Consider the following 19,919-nt stretch of genomic DNA (forward strand, 5'->3'; position numbering starts at 1 on the left):
ATTTTGGTTGTATGTGTGTTAGCGTATCATGTTAGGCACAAATATGACTTTATAACTGTCCTTATTTAGAGATTATATATGGTTAAGAAGATGTGTACTACTGCCAAGTTGACAAGGGGTGGACAGTGATAGTTGGAGCGGTTTGTCAACTTGGCTGGACCTGAGTTCTGTGTGGTTGTTCCCATGATGGGATCGGATGACTGTGTTCTGAGTGGCCAATCTTCTGAAGGGGAGTTTCTCCAGGGGTTTGGCCTGCTTCCAGTATATCCAAGGACATCCTGTGAAGAGAGACATTCTTCTATGGATCTGGATTCTGTTGTGCTGCCTACAACTATCCGTGAGTGAACGGTTCACCATTCGGCCTGGAGATCTTGGATTCATCATTCGTTGGAGTCAACAGCCAGTATACTGCCTGCCAGCCTTGAGCTCCTCAGCCCCTGCGGTTGTGGGAACTAGGAAAAGCCCCCAGCTTGACATTTGATCCAGGAACTCTGGACTTGCTAGCTTCTATACGTGTGTGAACCATTTTCCTAAGATATATTTCTCTCTCTCACTCTAAGCTGTGCTGGTTTTTGTTTCTCTAGAGAACCCAGTCTAACACAGTGGCTATGATATGGAATTGACTCGATGGCAGTATGTTGTGTTTGGTTTGGTTTAGATTCACTACAGAAATCTGGCTAATTGAGACCTCAAATTGAAATCATTCTTATGTTTCTGAAATACAGAGGTATATTACAAATGGCAACAAATGAGCTATTCAGTAACCACAACACGGTGGGCAATAATCTCCTGAAGCGTCAGTTTCCTCAAATGGAAAAATAAAGGACAGTATCTATGCCCTCTTCAGAGGTGTTATAAGAACCAAATGAAGTAAGGCAGTAATACAAGTGGCTTAAATACGAAAAACATCTTTATCTTTAATGATGAAGCAGACATTTTTAACTATCATTCCAAGCCATTTAGGTTGATGATCTTTTAAGTATTTCTCAGGGTATTGGAGAGAATATAAAAGTATTAAAAAAAAAAGAGTTGAGATATGGTGTGATGAGATGGAGGCCAAACTAGGTATTTCAGTGAATTTGAAAAAGGATGTACTTCGTTGAATTTGAAAAGGGATTTAGTGGCAATGTTTTGGACAATGCACTAGAGAGATGAACAAACTCAAGGAGATAATTAAAATTTGACAGCAAGGCTTTCAGACGGATCAGGTAATCGTGGTCCTTGCTTTGCGTTAACAACTTTGTCAGTTTATACTTTTAACAATTATTTACAGAGTATCTATTGTGTATGAAGTTCTATGTTGGTGCTTAATCAAAATCCACATTTTAAACGCACATCTCTGTCTCCAGGAACATTTTCAAACTGAGCACTTCACTGGGCTCTCGGAACCGTGCCCAATGCTTTATGATGGTGGTGGTGTTGCTGTTAGGTGCTGCTGCATCAGCTCCTATGTACAACAGAACACTGCCCAGTCCTGTGCTATCATCACAGTCTTTGCTATACTGCTTAAGCTCATCACTGCAGCCAGTGTCAATCCATCTTGCTGAGAGTCTTTCCCCTTTTCACTGACCCTCTACTTTACCAAGCATGATATCCTTCTCAAGGAACTGGTCCCCCCTGTTCCTTTGAGAGATGAAGTCTGGCCATTCTTCTAAGCAGCATTCCCTTAGAAGCTGTACTTCCTCCAAGATTTGTTCTTTCTTCGAGCAGTTCATGGTACATTCAACACTCTTCACCAAAACCACAATCCAAATGCTCCATGGGTGTTGAAAGTGGATGCAAGTACAATGAAACCCCTGACAACTTCAATCTTTTCTCTGTTTATCAAGATGTTGCTTATTGATCCAGTTGTGAGGATTTTTGTTTTCTTTATGCTGAGGTATAGTCCATACTGAAGGCTGCAGTCTTCAATTGGTGTCATCAGTAAGTGCTTCAACTCTTCTTTCAGTAAGCATGGCCGTGTCATCTGCATATCGCAGGCTGTTAATGAGTCTTCCTCCAATCCTGATTCTGTGTTCTTCTTCACAGTCCAGCTTCTCAGATTATTTGCTCAGCATACAGACTGAGTAAGTATGGTGAAAGGATACAACCCTGACACACTCCTTTCCTGATTTGAAACATGCACTAACCCCTTCTTCTGTATGAAGGATTACCGCTTGGTCTATGTACAGGTTTCAAATAAGCATAATGAAGTATTCTGGTATTTCCATTCTTTGCAATGTTATCCATAGTTTGTTATGATGCACACAGTTGAACGCATTTGTGTAGTCAATAAAACACAGGTAAACATCTTTCTGGTATTCTTTGTTTTCAGCCAAGATCCATCTGACATCAGCAATGATATCCCTTGCTCCACGCCCTCTTCTGAGTATGACCTGAATTTCTACAGTTCTCTGTTGTTGTACTGCTGCATCCATTTCTGAATTATCTTCAGCAAAATTTTACTTACGTGTGATATTAATGATATTGTTTGATAATTTCTGCATTCTGTTGGATCACCTTTCTGTGGGATGGGCACAAATATGGATCTCTTCCAGTTGGTTGGCCAGGAAGCTTTCTTCCAAATGTTATGTCTCATTTAATTTTCACAATGGCCCACTGAGGCAGGTACTAGTAGTGCTTCTATTTTATAGTTAAGGTTGAGAACTTGCCCAGCAGAGCCTGGACTCAAAGCTAGGTCTGCTCCCTCCAGAGTGAGTCTCTTAACTGCTATACACTAAACTGTTCATGGTGAGAGGAAAGATACATAAGGATTCAGGCACTGAAAAACTGCTATTTGATCTGTGATGCCTGGATCTGGTATAGGTGTGAAGTTCAAGAGTTCAAGCAGAGACTGAAATTTTGATGCCAAAGAACAAAAATATCCAAAGGCAATAGTAGAGGTATCTCAGGGGTAGGAATTAGCATTGTGTGCATAACAAAAGATGAACAATGTGTCTAAGTAATTTGGGACAAAAAATAATTTTGATGATTAAAGGAATCTTTTCAATTTGTCCTAAGAAGTTGTGAGGGCAAGATATATACCAAGATGCAAAGAATTCAATTTTACTGTAAAGCAAGATGGGTTTCTAAATTCTAGCTAAGTAGCTGGAATAGTAAGAAATAAAAGCCTGATGAGGAGACATGAAGAAATGTATTAACCAGACTAGCACAGGGTAAAAAGACTATCATTCATAATCTAAAAAAGCACTTTTTAAAAAGCAAATATTAATGTAAACCTGAATGACAGAAGCAGTCCAGACATTATGAACCCAACGGTGTTGGTTTTGAAAAAGCATACAGAAAGCAATGTCAATAGAAAATAGTAGGTTGTTTGTTATCTGTGATTGCTTTTGAACAATTCTTTCAATAGGAAAAAGCTACAAAAAGTCTCACACTGCTATATACACATATATTAACAAGTTAAAATGACAGGTTAAAAGAAGTGAAAAAGAAAATCATTGTAATTCCAAAACAAAGTCAGGATGTCCTTCTGCTCTCACCTGTGTTTTAATGTTTTCAGGATCCTCAGCTTGGCTGTCTCGTTTTTGACTTGGTTTCCATGCATTTTCTGCCTTTTTTAGGTGCACATCTTCTTTTACAGAGACTGTGATGATTTTCCTGGGCTCTCTTCTCTGGCCCGGTTGAGATCTCCGTGGTCCAACATTCAATAACTAGGACAAGAACATTCTTTATTACATCTATACAGAGAGCATACAATTAACTGTCTCTGTTGTGCTGCTCAAGTCAAGACTGTTGATCACCACACCAAACACTTCAAGATGCAAAAATAAAATTAGGTACTCAAATTAGATGTGCTCTTTTTTTTTTTGAAGTAAAATAAATTAATCTGCTCAGAACACCATCAAAAGTTAGAATTTTTGTGCTTTTCACACCAGACTTGTCAAATACATCCAGCTAAGAACATAAGACTGAAGATATGGTCATAAACTATTTGTTAAACATTAAAAACAACTTAGAGGCTAGATAAATCCAGAGGTATCGGGCATGGAATAACTGCAAGAGAAGTAAAGAGGGTCACAAGACTGACAAAGTACCGGCAGAGAACAGTCGTTAAACTAGACAGTGCTCTTATAGAACATTTATTTATAACTGGAACTCTGATATAATAGACCAGAGAAAACAGTTCTGTTAAGAAAAGGTATCAAAACAATGTTTGTTTTTTTAAAACTTAGGTTATATTCTAGTGTTGACTCATGTGGGTAAATAATATCCTTTTCAATGCTTGGATGAAGCACAAGTGTATAATTACATCATGAGACATTTCATTTAATCTATTTATTTGGATACAAACATCTGTCAACAGTAAAGGTTTCTGGGTGTAAGCAGAGGTAACTGTCAAAATCATGTAAGAGCTATAGTATGCATAATTTTGGGATAAAATTTTTATCTTCTTTGGATAAACTCAAAAAATGTACATTGCAAAGAACTACTTCAAACATTCAGTGAATATGCCTTGAAATTTGACCCTGGAAAGTGACGGATATGATTTACCTCACATCTCTTTACTTGCCTTACCACAAATATTTATGAATTTCAAGCAGGCAGCAAAGAGTTGTAAGAAATATTACTAAGGTGGTAACAACAGTGTTCCAAAAGAAAAAGTTTTAAAAGGCTAACTGTTAAGACAGAACTCTAAGATAAGATGGTTGCAAACTCTCAGAAGGAGCCCTGGTGGCACAGTGGTTAAAGCACTCAGCTGCTAACCGAAGGGTTGGTCATTTGAACCTACCACCTGCTTTGTGACAGTAAGATGTGGGCAGTCTGGTTCCACAAACATTACAGCCTTAGAAACTCCATGGGGCAGTTCTACTCTGTCCAAAAGGATTACTTTCATCAGAATTGACCTGATGGCAAGTTTGGGTTGGTAAGCTCTCAAGACACATTTACAATTATATTTCTATTTCTGGATATAAGAGAAACATTCTTCACAAAAATTATATATCTAAGTGTACGGAGTCCTCAATAATTTTACTATATTTATTAATCCTTGTAAAAAACCAACAAAACTAAACTCACTGCCATCGAGTCAATTCTGACCACAGTGACATTTAATATTAGTGTGGAAATTAGTTGAAATTAGTACGAATGGCAAATTACTATTCTAGGTCCATAACCCTTTCCTAAGACATTTATTTTGCAGCATTTTCTGATATCTGAAAATAGATTACTATTAAAATAACACAAATGCCAGAGTAATTTGATTTTTAAAGAACTAGAGAGATGATACTGCCTTGGTGCTTCTATTAGCTATGCACTTTACTGTCCATAAGAATGTTTAATGTTTGAAAATTGTGCGTAACTGACTGACGTTTTAAAATAATTTGCCATGCATTAAAAATGTTTTGTAACAAGTCTGTTACAATAAATTTTATACTCAAAGCTACTTAAGTCACACTGTCAAGCATATCTAGTAGATTTTATTATCACTGAGTGGCAATTATTAAAAAGCCAATTGAATAACTGACAAAAATGATTAGAGATATGGAACCAGAAACTACAAAAAGTAGGACTGCTGCTTTTTTCCAACTAATATCATTTATTGTTCCTTTATATGTTAAAAATGTATGTTTTATTGGCAAATTAAGTAGGGAATGTTTGTTAGCTATGGAAAAACCTAGAAGAATAACTATATGGCATAAAATGTCATTATTACTAATATTACTCTAATAGATCAGAATTTCACTAAAAAAAATCCTCTATCATATGACAGAACAAACTGAATTAAATGATGAAAGCGAATCTTATTGGAGACACTACATATTCTAGATAATGTTTCATTTCCAGTCACATTTGAACGCACCAGATGACGCATTTATCTGATGCAGAGAGGCATAGTGGGTAAACAAACATTCTTATGGTTACTTTTTAAATTAATTTTCTATTTTAAATATTTTTTAAAAATATAGCTTATTTTCAACTCACACTATTTCCTTTTTGATAAAGCTAATTATTAGCAGCCAATGAATAGCAAGCTGGTAATAAAAAATATCAGCATGAATTTAAAGAAGAGATGTAGCAATTCATACCCTCTATGACATAAACAAAACTGAGCAACACAACCACAGATGCTGTTAATTAGAGAATAATCAAAATGCTATCAATATTATTTCAAATTTTTTGACAAAAGAAAAATACAAAGCAAACTAAAACAAAAAAACAAGCCAAACACTAATGTAAGTATAAATTTAAACCACCAAAAAGGAAATAATGCTGAAAGATAAGGTATAATGGTTTCTAGAAAGCTGCTTTCTAAGACTTGATGGTGAGATAATTCAAGCTCCAGAAAAAATTTAATTTATCAACTGGAGAAAATAGAGGTTCAATTCCAAACCTGTGTGAGAACAGAGTGTAACACACACAGAGGTCTTTAAGATGGTGAAGCTCAAACAAAATGCTTCAAATTAAGAAGGGTTTCTATAGATTTTATAAAGCCCCCAACAGATGGTAGGCACTCAAATATTCTCAATTACTGTTTATCTGCAGGCAAATAACCAGATAATAAAAACAACTACAAAGTGACATTCATTTCTAGGTAGTGTAGTCTTATTTCAAAGCAGGTTTCAAAAGTTGCCATTCTGGGAATAAAAACGGGATGGGAAAATAAAAATTATCACCTTATATAAAAATAATTTTTAAAGCATAAAATAAAGAAGTCTTAAAAGGGTGATCTGCAAATGTACATCAAAGTCCAAACTCCTCCAGAACTTAAGTGCTCTCTATGTTATTCTAACTTGGGAAAAAGAGGTATTTATATCTTTGGCAACTTCCCTCATGCTTTTGCAAGTCTACTAAGCATGAGCTAGCCAGAGCCTGCCAAATCCTGCACATTGCAGTGCCCCAGCAAAACTCCATTGGTGATGCCATTTCCACCGCTGAAGAGCCTGCCACTTGGGGGTGTAATGGCAATCTGCAGTTTACGAATACTGCACTCTTTTGTAAATGTCATTTGTTCGTATTTTAACTTCATAACCTATAGTAAAGGAGAAGAGCAAAACAGAAAATATTATAATACCATAGACTATTTAAAAAAAAAAAAAAAAAAGGATTCAGCGCACCCCTAGAGGCAGGCTCTTCAGGGGTGGGTGCGACATCGTCAGAGGAGTGCATGCTGGGGCTTTGCCCTGTTCCAGGATTGGCAATCCATGCCTGCTCTGCGCTTTGCAAATCTGTAGAAACAAAGACAAAGAGATGTCCATTAGCGGAATGTCATCAGAGATCTCTAATATATCAGGAATACCTCAAAATAAAGTAGGAATGCTAACAAGGTTGACTCTATTTTTAACACATTTGCAGGTCATTTCAACTGAAAAGGTATGGGGGGGAGGCGGGGAGAGACCAAATTAATGCAGACCAGCTTCTTTCAAGTGAAAATGACTTTAAGTGTATTCTTTATTTGTTTTAATATTAGTGTGGAAAGAATAGTCTTTGCCTCTTCTACTTCCTTCTTGGTTAGAAGAATCAATGGATAAAAGCCACTCTCTTGCTGTTACACAAGATATCTTGGAATCTATGACAGTTTCGAACTAACTGGGTTGTAGTGAACTTGCACTTACAGGTACACCTCTTCCACCAGGTGTTTGCCTTCCAAAATCTGCAAAAGCTGGAGTAAAGTCTGGTCCTCGAGGCAAAATCCGAGGATCCAGAGTTCGTAAGGGCAGTTTGGGTTGGTTGATCTGCATAAAGAAGCAAAGGAAAGCTTAATATAGGTTGCAAAACATTCATCTCTACAAAGATAACAAAACCTTAACTGAAATGTCCTGTCAGTTGAGGCTTCTAAACCAGTGGACGCTGAAGCTTCTCCTGGGCTAATCAGAACCCTTAGGACATCAATGGTTTTCTGGTGCACTGGGACTGATTAGACCTAAAATTCCCAGGAAAAGCTAGACACAATCAGTGGAATGGCCCACTAGACACATGGGCCCAGTGGAATGACTCAAGAAAAGCCATTTTGAGATCCTCTGAACTAAGGCCAAATTTTGGCATTCATTTTTCTAGATATTCACCAGGACATAAGAAGAACAATTGCCTACAAGAATCTTGATATTGCTCATTTTGGTCTGCATGCTCTTGACTTATGGTTAATAAAGCACGTATTCTGAATAAGTAATAGTCTCAAAAGGAGATATGTTTCAGATGCCATGATACATGTAAACCTCTCTTTGTCTGCCTTGTTAATCCGAGATACCCAGCTTTACTTAGGCATATAGACTAAGTAGTTCAATGAAAAATTAACTAATGATTGTCCAGTCAGAAACAGGTAAGGCAGCAAAACAAGAAGGGATATTTTCTAATAGAATAATCTAATCCAGTGGATATAACACTTGCCCTCTGAAGTACTGAAGTAGCCTCAAATTAGCACCACCAACTATTCAACTGTCCTCACATAAGTACCTAAGAGATAAGACTTAGATATCAAGAGAAATAAAAAGACCTCTTGCTAAAAGAAAGTAAAGTAACACAAATAAGGTCTAGATAAACAGCTCCTGGAAATCTCCATAAAGGTAGACCTCATGTTATAAGATAGTTAACCTCTACATTTTAATTAAGGGTAAACATTTCCTCTTCAAAACAAAAATACTTAAATTTTAGTCACTAGCACTGGTTCATCTTTGATTTACACAAAATTATATGGAGAGATATACATCTAACTTTACTCCTATCTAATAAACAGACAAACACTGACTATTAATTTTCTGTACACACCTTTAAGGTCATGTGTAAAGACAAAGGGTATCTATTTGCGTTACACTGGAGACTTTATAATGATTTGAAAAATTCATTAGGAAAATTCTGAGATATGTATTAACTGAATTATGTTGACTTATATTTAAGTTTAACCTGTCAATTACCTTCCTAAGTTTCTGACCTGTCTTTAAGGACACTACAATAATATACTTTAAAGTTAAAACAATGGGGAAACACCTTCATTTTATTTTAGCAACATGTTTACCTCAATGGGCACTACATACCCAGGAAATAGTCATAGTAAGCAGACAAATAAATAAACTTTAAAAATTCACCACTGATTATGGGCTTTGCCCCAAGATTACCATAATCTATAATAAAAATCCAAACATCCAACAGTATTAAGGGAAAATCTAATTCTTAAAGATAATATAGTTTTATTCAAATACCATTTGGTCTAACAACTCCTAAAAATTGTTTTACTTCACATATTGCTCAAAATTTAGGTATCTGCACTGATAGTTAAAACCAGTTCCAAACAAAAGGAGCTAGCTTTCTCTGAGGGACCGCATACCTTGTCAAGCACCACATCACTGATGGGAGGCAGGCCCTCTGGTTTCTGTATACATGCTGGCATGAACTGAAAGTCCAGCAGAAACTCCCTGTCATATTGCTTCTTGCCTTCAGTATCAGCAGGCTTCCAGGATTCTAGAAAGAGGGATGTAGGCAGACAACTGTCTGTAGAGTCATTATATACATGTCCAGTAGAAGTACAAACCAGATTCCAATATTTCTTTTATCTAGTCATAAGTAAAAAGATCAAAGGAAATAATGAGCACAGTCAGAAAATGTCATGTCAAGATTTTAAACTGTCATTTGTTCTTTCATCCCTTCCTGATATCTGAAGCAATTTGGAACAATTTGCTACAGGAAGCACTTCATATACACACTAAAGGAAATTTGGTCAAGGACAATACTGGTTAAATATCATTAAGAAAAAAAAACTCCTTCAAATATCTCAGAAATGAGGAATTTATACTACTCTGTTTTATGGAAAAGGATTCTGCTTTGGTTGTTCATTTGGAAATGTAATTTTACAGAAAAGGAGGCAGAATCACATACCAAAAAATCAACTTATTTAATACTCTGAAAAGTCTAAGTAGCTAGACACAGAATTTTCTTTCATTCCTACAATTTAATCTGAATAAAATAAAATAATATGGTCATATCTGTAATATCTCTTTCAGTTGAAATGAATAAAACTAAATTTATCTTATCCCACTTGCTTGCTGAGCCAACTAACTGGGACTATGCTTCTTTAAAAACTCCAACACGAAACACACTCTTTGCCTATATTTCTAACGTGAACTTTAAATTGATTTTTGCCACAGGATATACTTTTCAGGTTTAACTGCAATGGCTTAATACTATAAAAATAAATGTACAAATAAACAACCTAAATACCAAACGTAATAAGGGCAATTCCCTCGTATGTAAAATGGGAATCTTCATACCTGTCCTCAGGGTGTTGCTGATTAGCCCACACAAGCAAAGCGCCAACAGAATTATTGGCATTTATAACTCTAATACTATTGTAACAGCTATCGCTTATAGTTTCACTCCCATTACACAAAACTACTAATTTCTTGAAAACTGTATCGGAAAATAATTACAAAATTCTCATCAAAATCATTCCCTCTAACAGACGGTACCCTTTTTTATCTGACTAAATGATATATATGATATCTATACATGATTTATTGGTGGTCACAGATCCACTGATGGTCTTTGAGAATTCTGCAGATTGTATCAAACAAATTCTTGTTACCTATTATATTTCTTAAAAACTAGACATCACCATATCGTGATCTAACATTTTAAACTCTTTTTCCAATTACTGCTGGTGTGCACTACAAAGGCAAAAGGCAGTTAGTTAGCTAACACAGTTGGAGCCTATATAACTGTGCAAAACCTTTTCCTTGACAAACTGAAAGATAAAAATAATTTACAAGTTCTTGTAAGGACAATTCTCTGATTAAAAGATTGGTGGCAGCAACAAGTGCTTGGTGATCTGAAATAAGCCTAGATTTAAAAGCAAATTCAGTACATCAAGTCCTGAGGTAAGAAAAAACAATTTTTTAATACTATAATATTACAATCTTATAAAGCCTGTAATAGCAGTTAACTGATAGTGAAAAGATCAGTGTATTAAGGTGGTAAGTTGCTTTCAAACATTTTTGACCACAGTAAAAATACATTGAGTTTATGAGCTCAGACAATCAAGCACATATAAAACTGAAATAAAAGTTTCCCAAAACAATACTCACCCTTACAACATGTAATACACTGATAACACTGATGTATTTTATTCTCTTTTTCTAGAACGTTATTTGTGACCCACTAAATAAATTCCACAACCTAAGTGGATTAAAACAAGCAGACTGAAAAACCTGGTTTAGATTATCTTTGAGGTCTGGCACTTTACATTAAAAAGGTACATTACACAAAAGTCATTCTTGACTTGGCAGAGTAAAAAAAAAACTTCTCACGTACCTCAAAACTTTCTATCAAAGGAACCACTTTTCTACACATGCCCATACCAAATCGCCCCATAAATCTCAAAGTCAATCACAATTTGTATAGGATTGAGACAGAAGGTAAACTCATTTGATGGTATCTTAGGACAAATGATCCTCCCAGGTTTGTCATACAGTTCACAGTGCACTTCTTACACTGCAGGTCATCAATAACTCTGTCATACTAGTCTGAATGATTATATCAGAGTTCAGTTCTGAAGAGTTTCTGTCAATAAATTGAGTTCAAGGCTTGTGAAATGGTGAGTACAACTATTCTCAAGGGGCATAGTCACAGATGTAATATCCCCTTCAAATAAAATGAATAAAACTTTCTCTTATCAAATTCTACCAGTGTGGTACTGATTCCCTTTGCCAGCTGCTCTTCCAAAGCCAGTATAAGTGTAAAGCAGCATCAGCTATTGCTTCTACCAATGTGAAACTCACTGGATTTGCTTGTCACATTAACTTACACCTGCTGATCTAGTCTGTCAATTTTACTGTGACAAACCTCTTTATTCCATCCAATGTCTCTCTGAGAAGGCAACATTTCTCTAAGGTTTCAGTAGAATAAAGGGGAAAAGGAAAAAGGTACACAGAAGACTGGGACAAACTTACCTGGTTTAAAGGGGAATGTACCTCCATCACCAGAACTATCGGTGGAGCCTGAATTAGCATCTATCCCTTCACTCTCAGAAACACTTTCGGCGCCATTACGAACAGGCTCAGCTTCTTCTCCATTTTCTTCCACAGTTTTCACTTTTTTTAAGTCACAGGGGTCTCTTTCAGAACGAAACCCTTGGTTCATTTTATCCTGTTCGGATTCAAGTATTCTGTCACCTAAAAGCTCTTCTTCAGCTTTAGGCTAAAGCATAAGTGAACAAAGAAGTTATTTTTTGACTGTGTGTAAATATATACGAAGATCTACACCTACTCCTCAAAAAGCAAAGAAAACCATGTTATTCAAGACAAGGGTGTCTGTTTTTGGCATGTAGTACTAGAATAGTAAGTTTATTTTACATATTTTTCTCATTTCCTCTCTAGGATGAGGTAGGCGATTCAAATGACTACTTGAATGCTTTAACATGACTAATGAAATCCCAATGTACCAAAGGTTACAATGGAAAGAACTGTTAATCCTTCAACTTGATGGGAATGAAAAAGTCTTAATTTGAAATCTAAAACAAGCACTCCAACTCTTGCCCTTAAAGCTCAGCAAATAAAAAAGTAATATAAAAGGGTATTTTTTGTGCTACTCTGACTGAAGTAGAGAGCTTCATGAATGGCTTAAAGTATCTCTCGTTTTATAAGGAGGTTACTTGTCAGTTACGGTCTGTTTTTGTTTATTGGTTCTTAAAATTCTGAGTCTGTGACCCTTATTTAAATCTTATGTCAAAAAAATGCTTGGAACGTATTTCTTGAGGGAGAAAACTGGGTTCTAGTGCATCATAAATCAAACTGGCTGTAGTTATTAAGTCGACTCCAACTCATACCAAACCTATAGGACAGAGTAGAACTGCCTCATAGAGTTTCCAAGGCTACTAATTTTTATAGAAGTAGATTGCCACATGTTTATCCTGCAGAGCAGCTGGTGAGTTCAAACTGCTGACCTTTCAGTTAGCAAACAAATGCTTAAGAACTGGACCACCAGAGCTCCGTGGTGCATCATGCCTATTTCTAAAAGGCAAGATAGAATTGGAAACTATTCACTAGATTATTTTTTACTATTTTAGCAGTAGATATGAAATAAAAATGGATTTCTTTTTGTCCCCCATGATTGTTCTCTCCAAGGAGTGTATCTACCTCAGGTAAATGTTCAACTCATATGTCTGTCTTTTGTTTGGCTGGAAGCCACAGAAGTGGATTCAATTCTAGACCTGAAGGGCAGCTAGGGGCCATAGTTTCAGTGGTTCCATCAAGCTCTAGCAGACCAGCAAACCTGGTCCCCCCACACACACTTATTTTTTCCCCCAAAATGATTTTGTTTTGTTCAACATTGTTCTCCCTCTCTATCCAGGATCTCCTACATAGATCCCCCTCTGAGTGGTAGAGAGCAGTAGCCAGGCATCATCTAGTTCTTCTGGGCTCATAGTTGTATACACTGTGGATCACATGGTGTACCAGTCCCTTGGACTAACTGTTTCCATGTATCTTTGGTTTTCTTCATTCTTCTTTTCTCTGGATGAGGAGAGACCCATCACTGCACCTAGATGGCTGCTTGCAAGCTTTTAAGATCCCAGTCACTACTTGCCAAAGTAGGAGGTGGAACAATGTTTTGTGTAGTATGTTATGCCAATTGAGCTTGATGTCCCCTGCAACTATGGTCCCCAGCCCACAGGTTCAATTACACACTCCCTCTGGGTAGCTGGCTGTGACCAAGAAGTGACTACAACCTTGGCCTTTGTCAGCTCTACTATACACCTGGCAATTCTTACAGAACATACAAATACACCTGTACAACCAAAAAGTGGTTCAAACCAACTGATTTATAAAATTCTGTTTTTTAAAAAATTAACTGACAAATTCTACTGCTAGAAAGTGAAATATCAACAGATACAGTAATAGTACATTTTATTCTTCTATACATTTGAGATTATGGGGGAAAAGACATTTAGATTTAAAATGCTATCAATAGAAACAGATGGCTTTGGGCTGTTTACATAATGACAATAAACAGTTTATGAAATACACATACTATCCCCTTCTCTTCCATGTGGAGACCCAATACATGGACATCATCAAAAGACAGAAAGATACAAAGTCTGGAAATGATTACTTTTATGAAACATGGCACAAAGTAGGTTGATAAAAAACAGATCTTCCAAGTATGAATCATGATTCAACAGCTTCATTTTTTCATATTCCACACTCTACTATATACTTTCGGCCATGGAGTTGATTCCAACTCATAGTTTCCAAGTCTGTAAATATTTACAGAATGAGATTGCCTCATCTTTCTCTCATGGAGTAGGTGGTGGGTTTGAACCACCTTCTGGTTAGCAGCCAAATGCCTTACCCACTATACCACCAGAGCTCCTTCTCTACTATATAAACCAAAAGCAAACCAAACTCACTGCCATTGAGTCGATCCCGAAAAATAGTAACACCATTTGAGTTTCTGAGGCAGTAAATCTTTACAGAAGTAGATTACCCAGTCTCCCTTCTGAGGAGTGGCTGGTGGGTTTGAACCACCAACCTTCTGGTTAGCAGTCAAATGCTTTAAGCACTACGTCACCAGAGCTCCTTTCTCTACTATATGTTGTTGTTATGTGCTATAGAGTTGGCCAGACTCATAGCAACTCCTCCTTGGGTTTCCGAGGCAGTATCACTATGGAAGTAGATTGTCCCATCTGCCTTCCAAAGAGTGGCTGGTGGGTTTGAAGAGCCAGCCTTCTGGTTAGCAGTCAAGTGCCTTAGGCACTGTGCTACCAGAGCTCCTTTCTCTACTATATAGCACTCTAAATTTAAACTCATAATGGCCTTTGTTATAGCATTTTATAATTAAGTGCAAGGTCATCATGAAGAGCTTTAATAGGATGTGAGTCTGTAAACAGTACTATACAATAAACTTACTAAAGAGCAAGATAACTATATTGTGCAATATAGAGTATTCTAAACGCAGATTCTATAAAACATGAAAAAATGCTATTACAGAAATAAAAATACGTAGAGTTATCTAAAATAAATAGCAGACATTTCATTTCATATAAATAGAAACTTCATTACCTGAAAATTCAATTTCTAACTATAAAAAGAAGTATAAAGATATCTGTTCTATGAATGACAAACTGTAATTCAGAAACTCAGAATAATATTCTTATAAGGGATGTTTCAAGGGAATCCACAAAAAAACCCTGAATTAAATATTTATTATGATTAGTTTCCTTGCAGCAGGATGAAATACTCTCCCACTAGTTTGTATCTAGCTTTCCAAAATTGATTACTCAGAAAATCAGATTGAAGAAAGCAAGCATATCACTGGCTGGACTATCAAAGGTGAATCTTTTATAGGAACCTGTTCAAAGCATATTTTACTTGACAAAATGTTTAATGCATTGAGTTTTTAAAGTAGAAAATCAGATTGACTGCTATATGTGTAATGATTGTTGAAATGTTCATCCACTGCCAGCAAGCTGATTGCCACTCAGTCACCCTTTAGGACAGAGTAGAACTGCACCATCAAGTATCCAAGGCTGTAAATCTTTATGGAAGCAGACTGCCTCATCTTTCTCCTGCAGAGCAGCTGGTGGGTTTGCAGTTGAATGTGTTAACCACTGCACCACCAGAGCTCCTTTGGTGAAATGTAGTCATTCTAAAATGTTCAAACAAATTTTGAGAGGCCACAATCAGCAATTTTAAGATGGAAGATTCTTCATGTTATCTTTCTAGGTTATAATTGAAAGATGTTGATAAAATATTTACAATGATTTAATAAACCAGTATATTACCCCAAACAGGCTAATGCTTCAACTACATTATTTTAAAGTCTAAAAGAATAATTTAGGAAAGGAGGAGCTTGATCACTGGAAATGAAGACAATAATATCCAATATTTACTAAGCTACTAAAAATAACAAATGTTCAACTGTAGGAAAGACAAAGAACTATGATTTTTGAAAGAAGTCTCTGAAAATCATCAATTATCTTTTTATTTTACTTTTAAATTATACTGTTAAGAAAAAAAGTGGCTGGTTCAGGATAAGTCAAAATATTTCTCATATTTGAAGAATAAGAATCTAAAGTAGGTTTCTGCTAGCTACAGTACATGCGCCAAATTTGGTCCACCATCTGTTTTTGTATAGCTTGCAAGGTAAGAATAGTTTTTACATTCGTAATGACTGAATAAAAATCAAAGGAATATTATGTGACATGTGAATACTACGTGAAATAAAAATTTCAGTGTGCATCAATCAATAAATAAATTCTATCAGAATTCAGTCATGTATTTGTTCATGCATCATCTATGACTGCTCTTGGGCCACCTTAACAGAGTTGAGAAAGTGTGACAGAGATCATATAGCCAACAAAGCCTAAAATATTTACTATTTGGCCACTTATAGAAAAAGTTTGCTGACCTCCAATATAAAGAACAGGACCACTATATCAAGGGACAGGAGTAGTGGCACATAAATTTAGGATCAATAATGCTTAGAAATCTAGCCACCAAGCAAAGGAACATGACGTATAACTGAAGAAAATAAATAAAAAATAACCGAATTAAAGAGGAATCAGTTTACGAAGCTCTTACAACCATAGCAGAAATGTATGTGATTTCCCTGCCTCTGGAAGGTATTTAAATTCTCTGTAGGATTAACATTGTTTTTGTTTTTTGTTTTTTCTGGACAGCTTTAAGAGGAGTGCAACACCTATTTGTACCTCTATAACTTACTCTCAGATCTTACCCCCTGTAAGGACAATGAAATCACACCCATGTAACATTTTAGTGGTTGCTAAGGGACTAACTATGACATCAATAGCGCATAATGTAAAAGCAATGACAGGACAGGGAGAAGTAACAAAGGAGTACGTTAGCTGCTTGAAAAGGGTAAGCATTATAACTTGCTAGAAAAATCGTATGAAGCAAATGCATTTAAATTCACTTAAAGATAATCTCTACAATTGAATACTATAATTTTAAATCTTCAACAAAATTTATCTTAATAGATATTAAAAGATTAACTAGAGATTATAAAGAAAAAAGCCACATACAGATAGTTTACATTATTCTTCAACTATAAGGTAAAGAAGTGGACACTATACATGTTCAGATAACACAAAAACAAAAAGAAAAAGACCCCACACAAATCCTCTGCCAACAAGCAGATTTTGATTCATAGCAACCCTATCACATAGAGTAGAACTGTCCCATTCGGTTTTCCAGGCTGTAAATATTTACAGAAGCAGGTTGCCTCCTCTTTTTTCCTAAGGAACGGCTGGTGAAGTCACACCACCAACCTTTTAGGAAATTGTTAGATCATCCTTAGGACTAAATCTTGGCCCTTCACTCCATCTGTTGATTTTGTAATTTTATAATCTATAGCAAAATCTAGTGTGGCTTAGTTCAGAAAAACAAAGTTGTTATTGTGACACAGTTGAAAGATGACAGATTCAAAATTAATTTCCCTAAGATGTACCTGGTTATTTCTACCACCATTGCTAATGGGTATTTAAAAAAAGTTGTCATTTTTTGTTTACAAGATTAATATTTCTATCAGGTGAGTATAAAGAAAAATTCAACTAGGGAGAGGTAGAAAGTTGGCCAGAAGTTAAACAATAACTTATTTTTCCATTTCAGAAGAGATATTTTGAAAGAGTAAAGAATTAAACACTATTTAAAAATCTCAAAGAAAAAAATTCTATTCTAAATAGGTATTAATCTCATCTTGATATATCAAGTTTCACATGGAAAAGAGTATCTCAAGGAAGAAGTATAAACCCAACTTGTCTTGTGAAATGGCAACTCTGCTCAGAAGATGAGATAAAGAGATTTATTTTTGCCCTTACCTCTAACCCTGCTTCTAACACCTCCTCAGTGGTTCGGGTCCGATCTTTTGGTTTCTTCCACATCTTTGGTGCAGTTATAGCTGTTTGAGCTGAAATACAAAATTAGGTCCATTACATACCATTGTCAGTTCATGCTGGGAAAAAATAGATGTAATACCACCTGTATTCAAATTCTGTGTAGGAGATCTTGGATAGAGTGGGAGAACAATGTGGAACAAAACTCAAAATCACTTAAAAAAAAAAAAAAAGGACCAGGTTTGCTGGTCTGATAAGAGAGCATGGTGGAACCCCTGAGACTATCGCCCCTAGCTGCCCTTCGGGTGTGGAATTGAACTCACTCCTGTGGCTTCCAGTCAAACAAAAGACAGGCTTATGAGCTGAAACACTTACATTAGGTAGATACACACCTTGGAGAGATCAATCATGAGGCAACAGAAGGGCTGTGTATGCACAGGCAAGACAGTTCCAGGGGCAGGAGCGCATGGAGGGAAGGACACAGGGAAGAGGTAACCATTGGGAGGAAGTGGGAGGGGAGTTGTTGCACTGTGGGAAATTGCAGTCAATGTCATGAGACAAAGTGTATGTGAGCTGCTGTACGGAAAATGAATGTGCTCTGTAAACTTTCATCCAAATCACAATAAAAATTAACAACAAAAAAACGATCTATCCTAATATATAATGCTGTCAGTGATAGAATAATATGTATATGCCTACAAGGAAGACCAGATAATATTACTACTATACCAATTTACACACCAACCACTAAAGCCAAAGATGAAGAAATGAAAGATTTTACCAACTTCTGCAGTCTGATACTGACAAACATGCAAACAAGATGTATTCATAATTAATGATGACTGGAATGTGAAAGTTGGAAACAAAGAAGCAGTGCTGGTACTTGGAAAATATGTCCTTGGTGATAGAAATGACACCAGTGATCACATGGTAGAATTTTGCAAGAACAATTTATTGATTACAGATACTTTTCAACAAGATAAACGGTGACTATACATGTGGAACTTGCCAGACGGAATACAGAATCATCAGTTAAAAAAGGCCAAGGGGCTACTGTGGAACAAACCACCAATTGCTCACATAAATATTCAACCTGAAGAAAGTTAAAACACGTCTACACAAGCTAAAATATGACCTGGAGTATATCTCACCTAAATTAAAGACCATCTGAAAATGTATCTGACACACTCAACACCAAAGACCAAAGACCAAAGGAGATGTGGGGTGACATCAAAAATATACATGATAAAAGCAAAAAAGGTCATTAAAAAGACAGAAGACGATGAAAAGCCCAAAATGGATGTCAGAAGAGACTCTGAAACTTGCTCTTGACCAGAGAATATCTAAAGCGAATGGAAGAAATAATGATCTAAAAGAGCTGAACAGAAGATTTCAAAAGGCAGCTTCAGAAGCAAAGTATTATAATAAAAAGTGCAAAGACCTGGAGTTGGAAAATCAAATGGGAGGAACATACTCAGTATTTCTCAAGCTCAAAAACTGAAGAAAAAAATTCAAGCCTCAAGTTGTAGTATGAAGGATTCTATGGGCAAAATATTGAACAATGCAGGAAGCATCAAAATAAATAAATAAATAAAAGATGGCAGGAACACACAGTCATTATACCAAAAGATTTGGTCAACATTCAGCCATGTCAGGAGGCAGCATGTGATCAAGAACTGATGTTATAGAAGGATGACACTGAAGCTGCAATGAAGGAAATGGTGAAAAACAAGGCTCCAGGAATTCACAGAATACTCACTGAGATGTTTCAACAAATGGATAAAGCTCTGGCAATGCTCACTTATATATGCCAAGGAATATGGAAGACAGCTACTGGGCCAACCAACTGAAGAGAACCATATTTGTGCCCATTCCAAAGAAAGGTGATCCAACAGAATGTGGAAATTATTGAACAATATTGTTAATATCACATGAAAGTAAAATTTTGCTGAAGGTAATTAAAAAACAGTTGTAGGAGTACATTGATAGGAGAACTATCAGAAATTCAAGCCAGTGGGACCATAGTCGCAGGGGACATCAAGCTCAATCGGCATAACATACTATACAAAACATTGTTCCACCTCCTACTTTGGCGAGTAGCGACTGGGATCTTAAAAGCTAGCAAGCTGCATCTAGATAA

At 36.2% G+C, this 19,919-nt stretch overlaps 1 protein-coding gene across 1 annotated transcript in view; it reads right to left on the reverse strand.

Annotated features, from left to right (window-relative positions):
• EIF4G3 (eukaryotic translation initiation factor 4 gamma 3) overlaps positions 1-19,919 on the reverse strand; it is a 425,124-nt gene that overhangs the window by 114,612 nt on the left and 290,593 nt on the right. Inside the window, exons 11-15 of the mRNA XM_007935664.2 lie at positions 17,765-17,853; positions 11,880-12,126; positions 9,263-9,396; positions 7,557-7,676; positions 3,483-3,653 (exon numbers count right to left, since the gene is read on the reverse strand). Of these exons, the coding sequence (XP_007933855.1) occupies positions 3,483-3,653; positions 7,557-7,676; positions 9,263-9,396; positions 11,880-12,126; positions 17,765-17,853 (761 nt within the window). The remainder of the gene's footprint in view (positions 1-3,482; positions 3,654-7,556; positions 7,677-9,262; positions 9,397-11,879; positions 12,127-17,764; positions 17,854-19,919) is intronic.

The sequence above is a fragment of the Orycteropus afer genome, unplaced genomic scaffold (assembly GCF_000298275.1).
Source record: "Orycteropus afer afer isolate SDZICR_OR568_19922 unplaced genomic scaffold, OryAfe1.0 scaffold00031, whole genome shotgun sequence".
NCBI classification, from domain to species: domain Eukaryota; kingdom Metazoa; phylum Chordata; class Mammalia; order Tubulidentata; family Orycteropodidae; genus Orycteropus; species Orycteropus afer.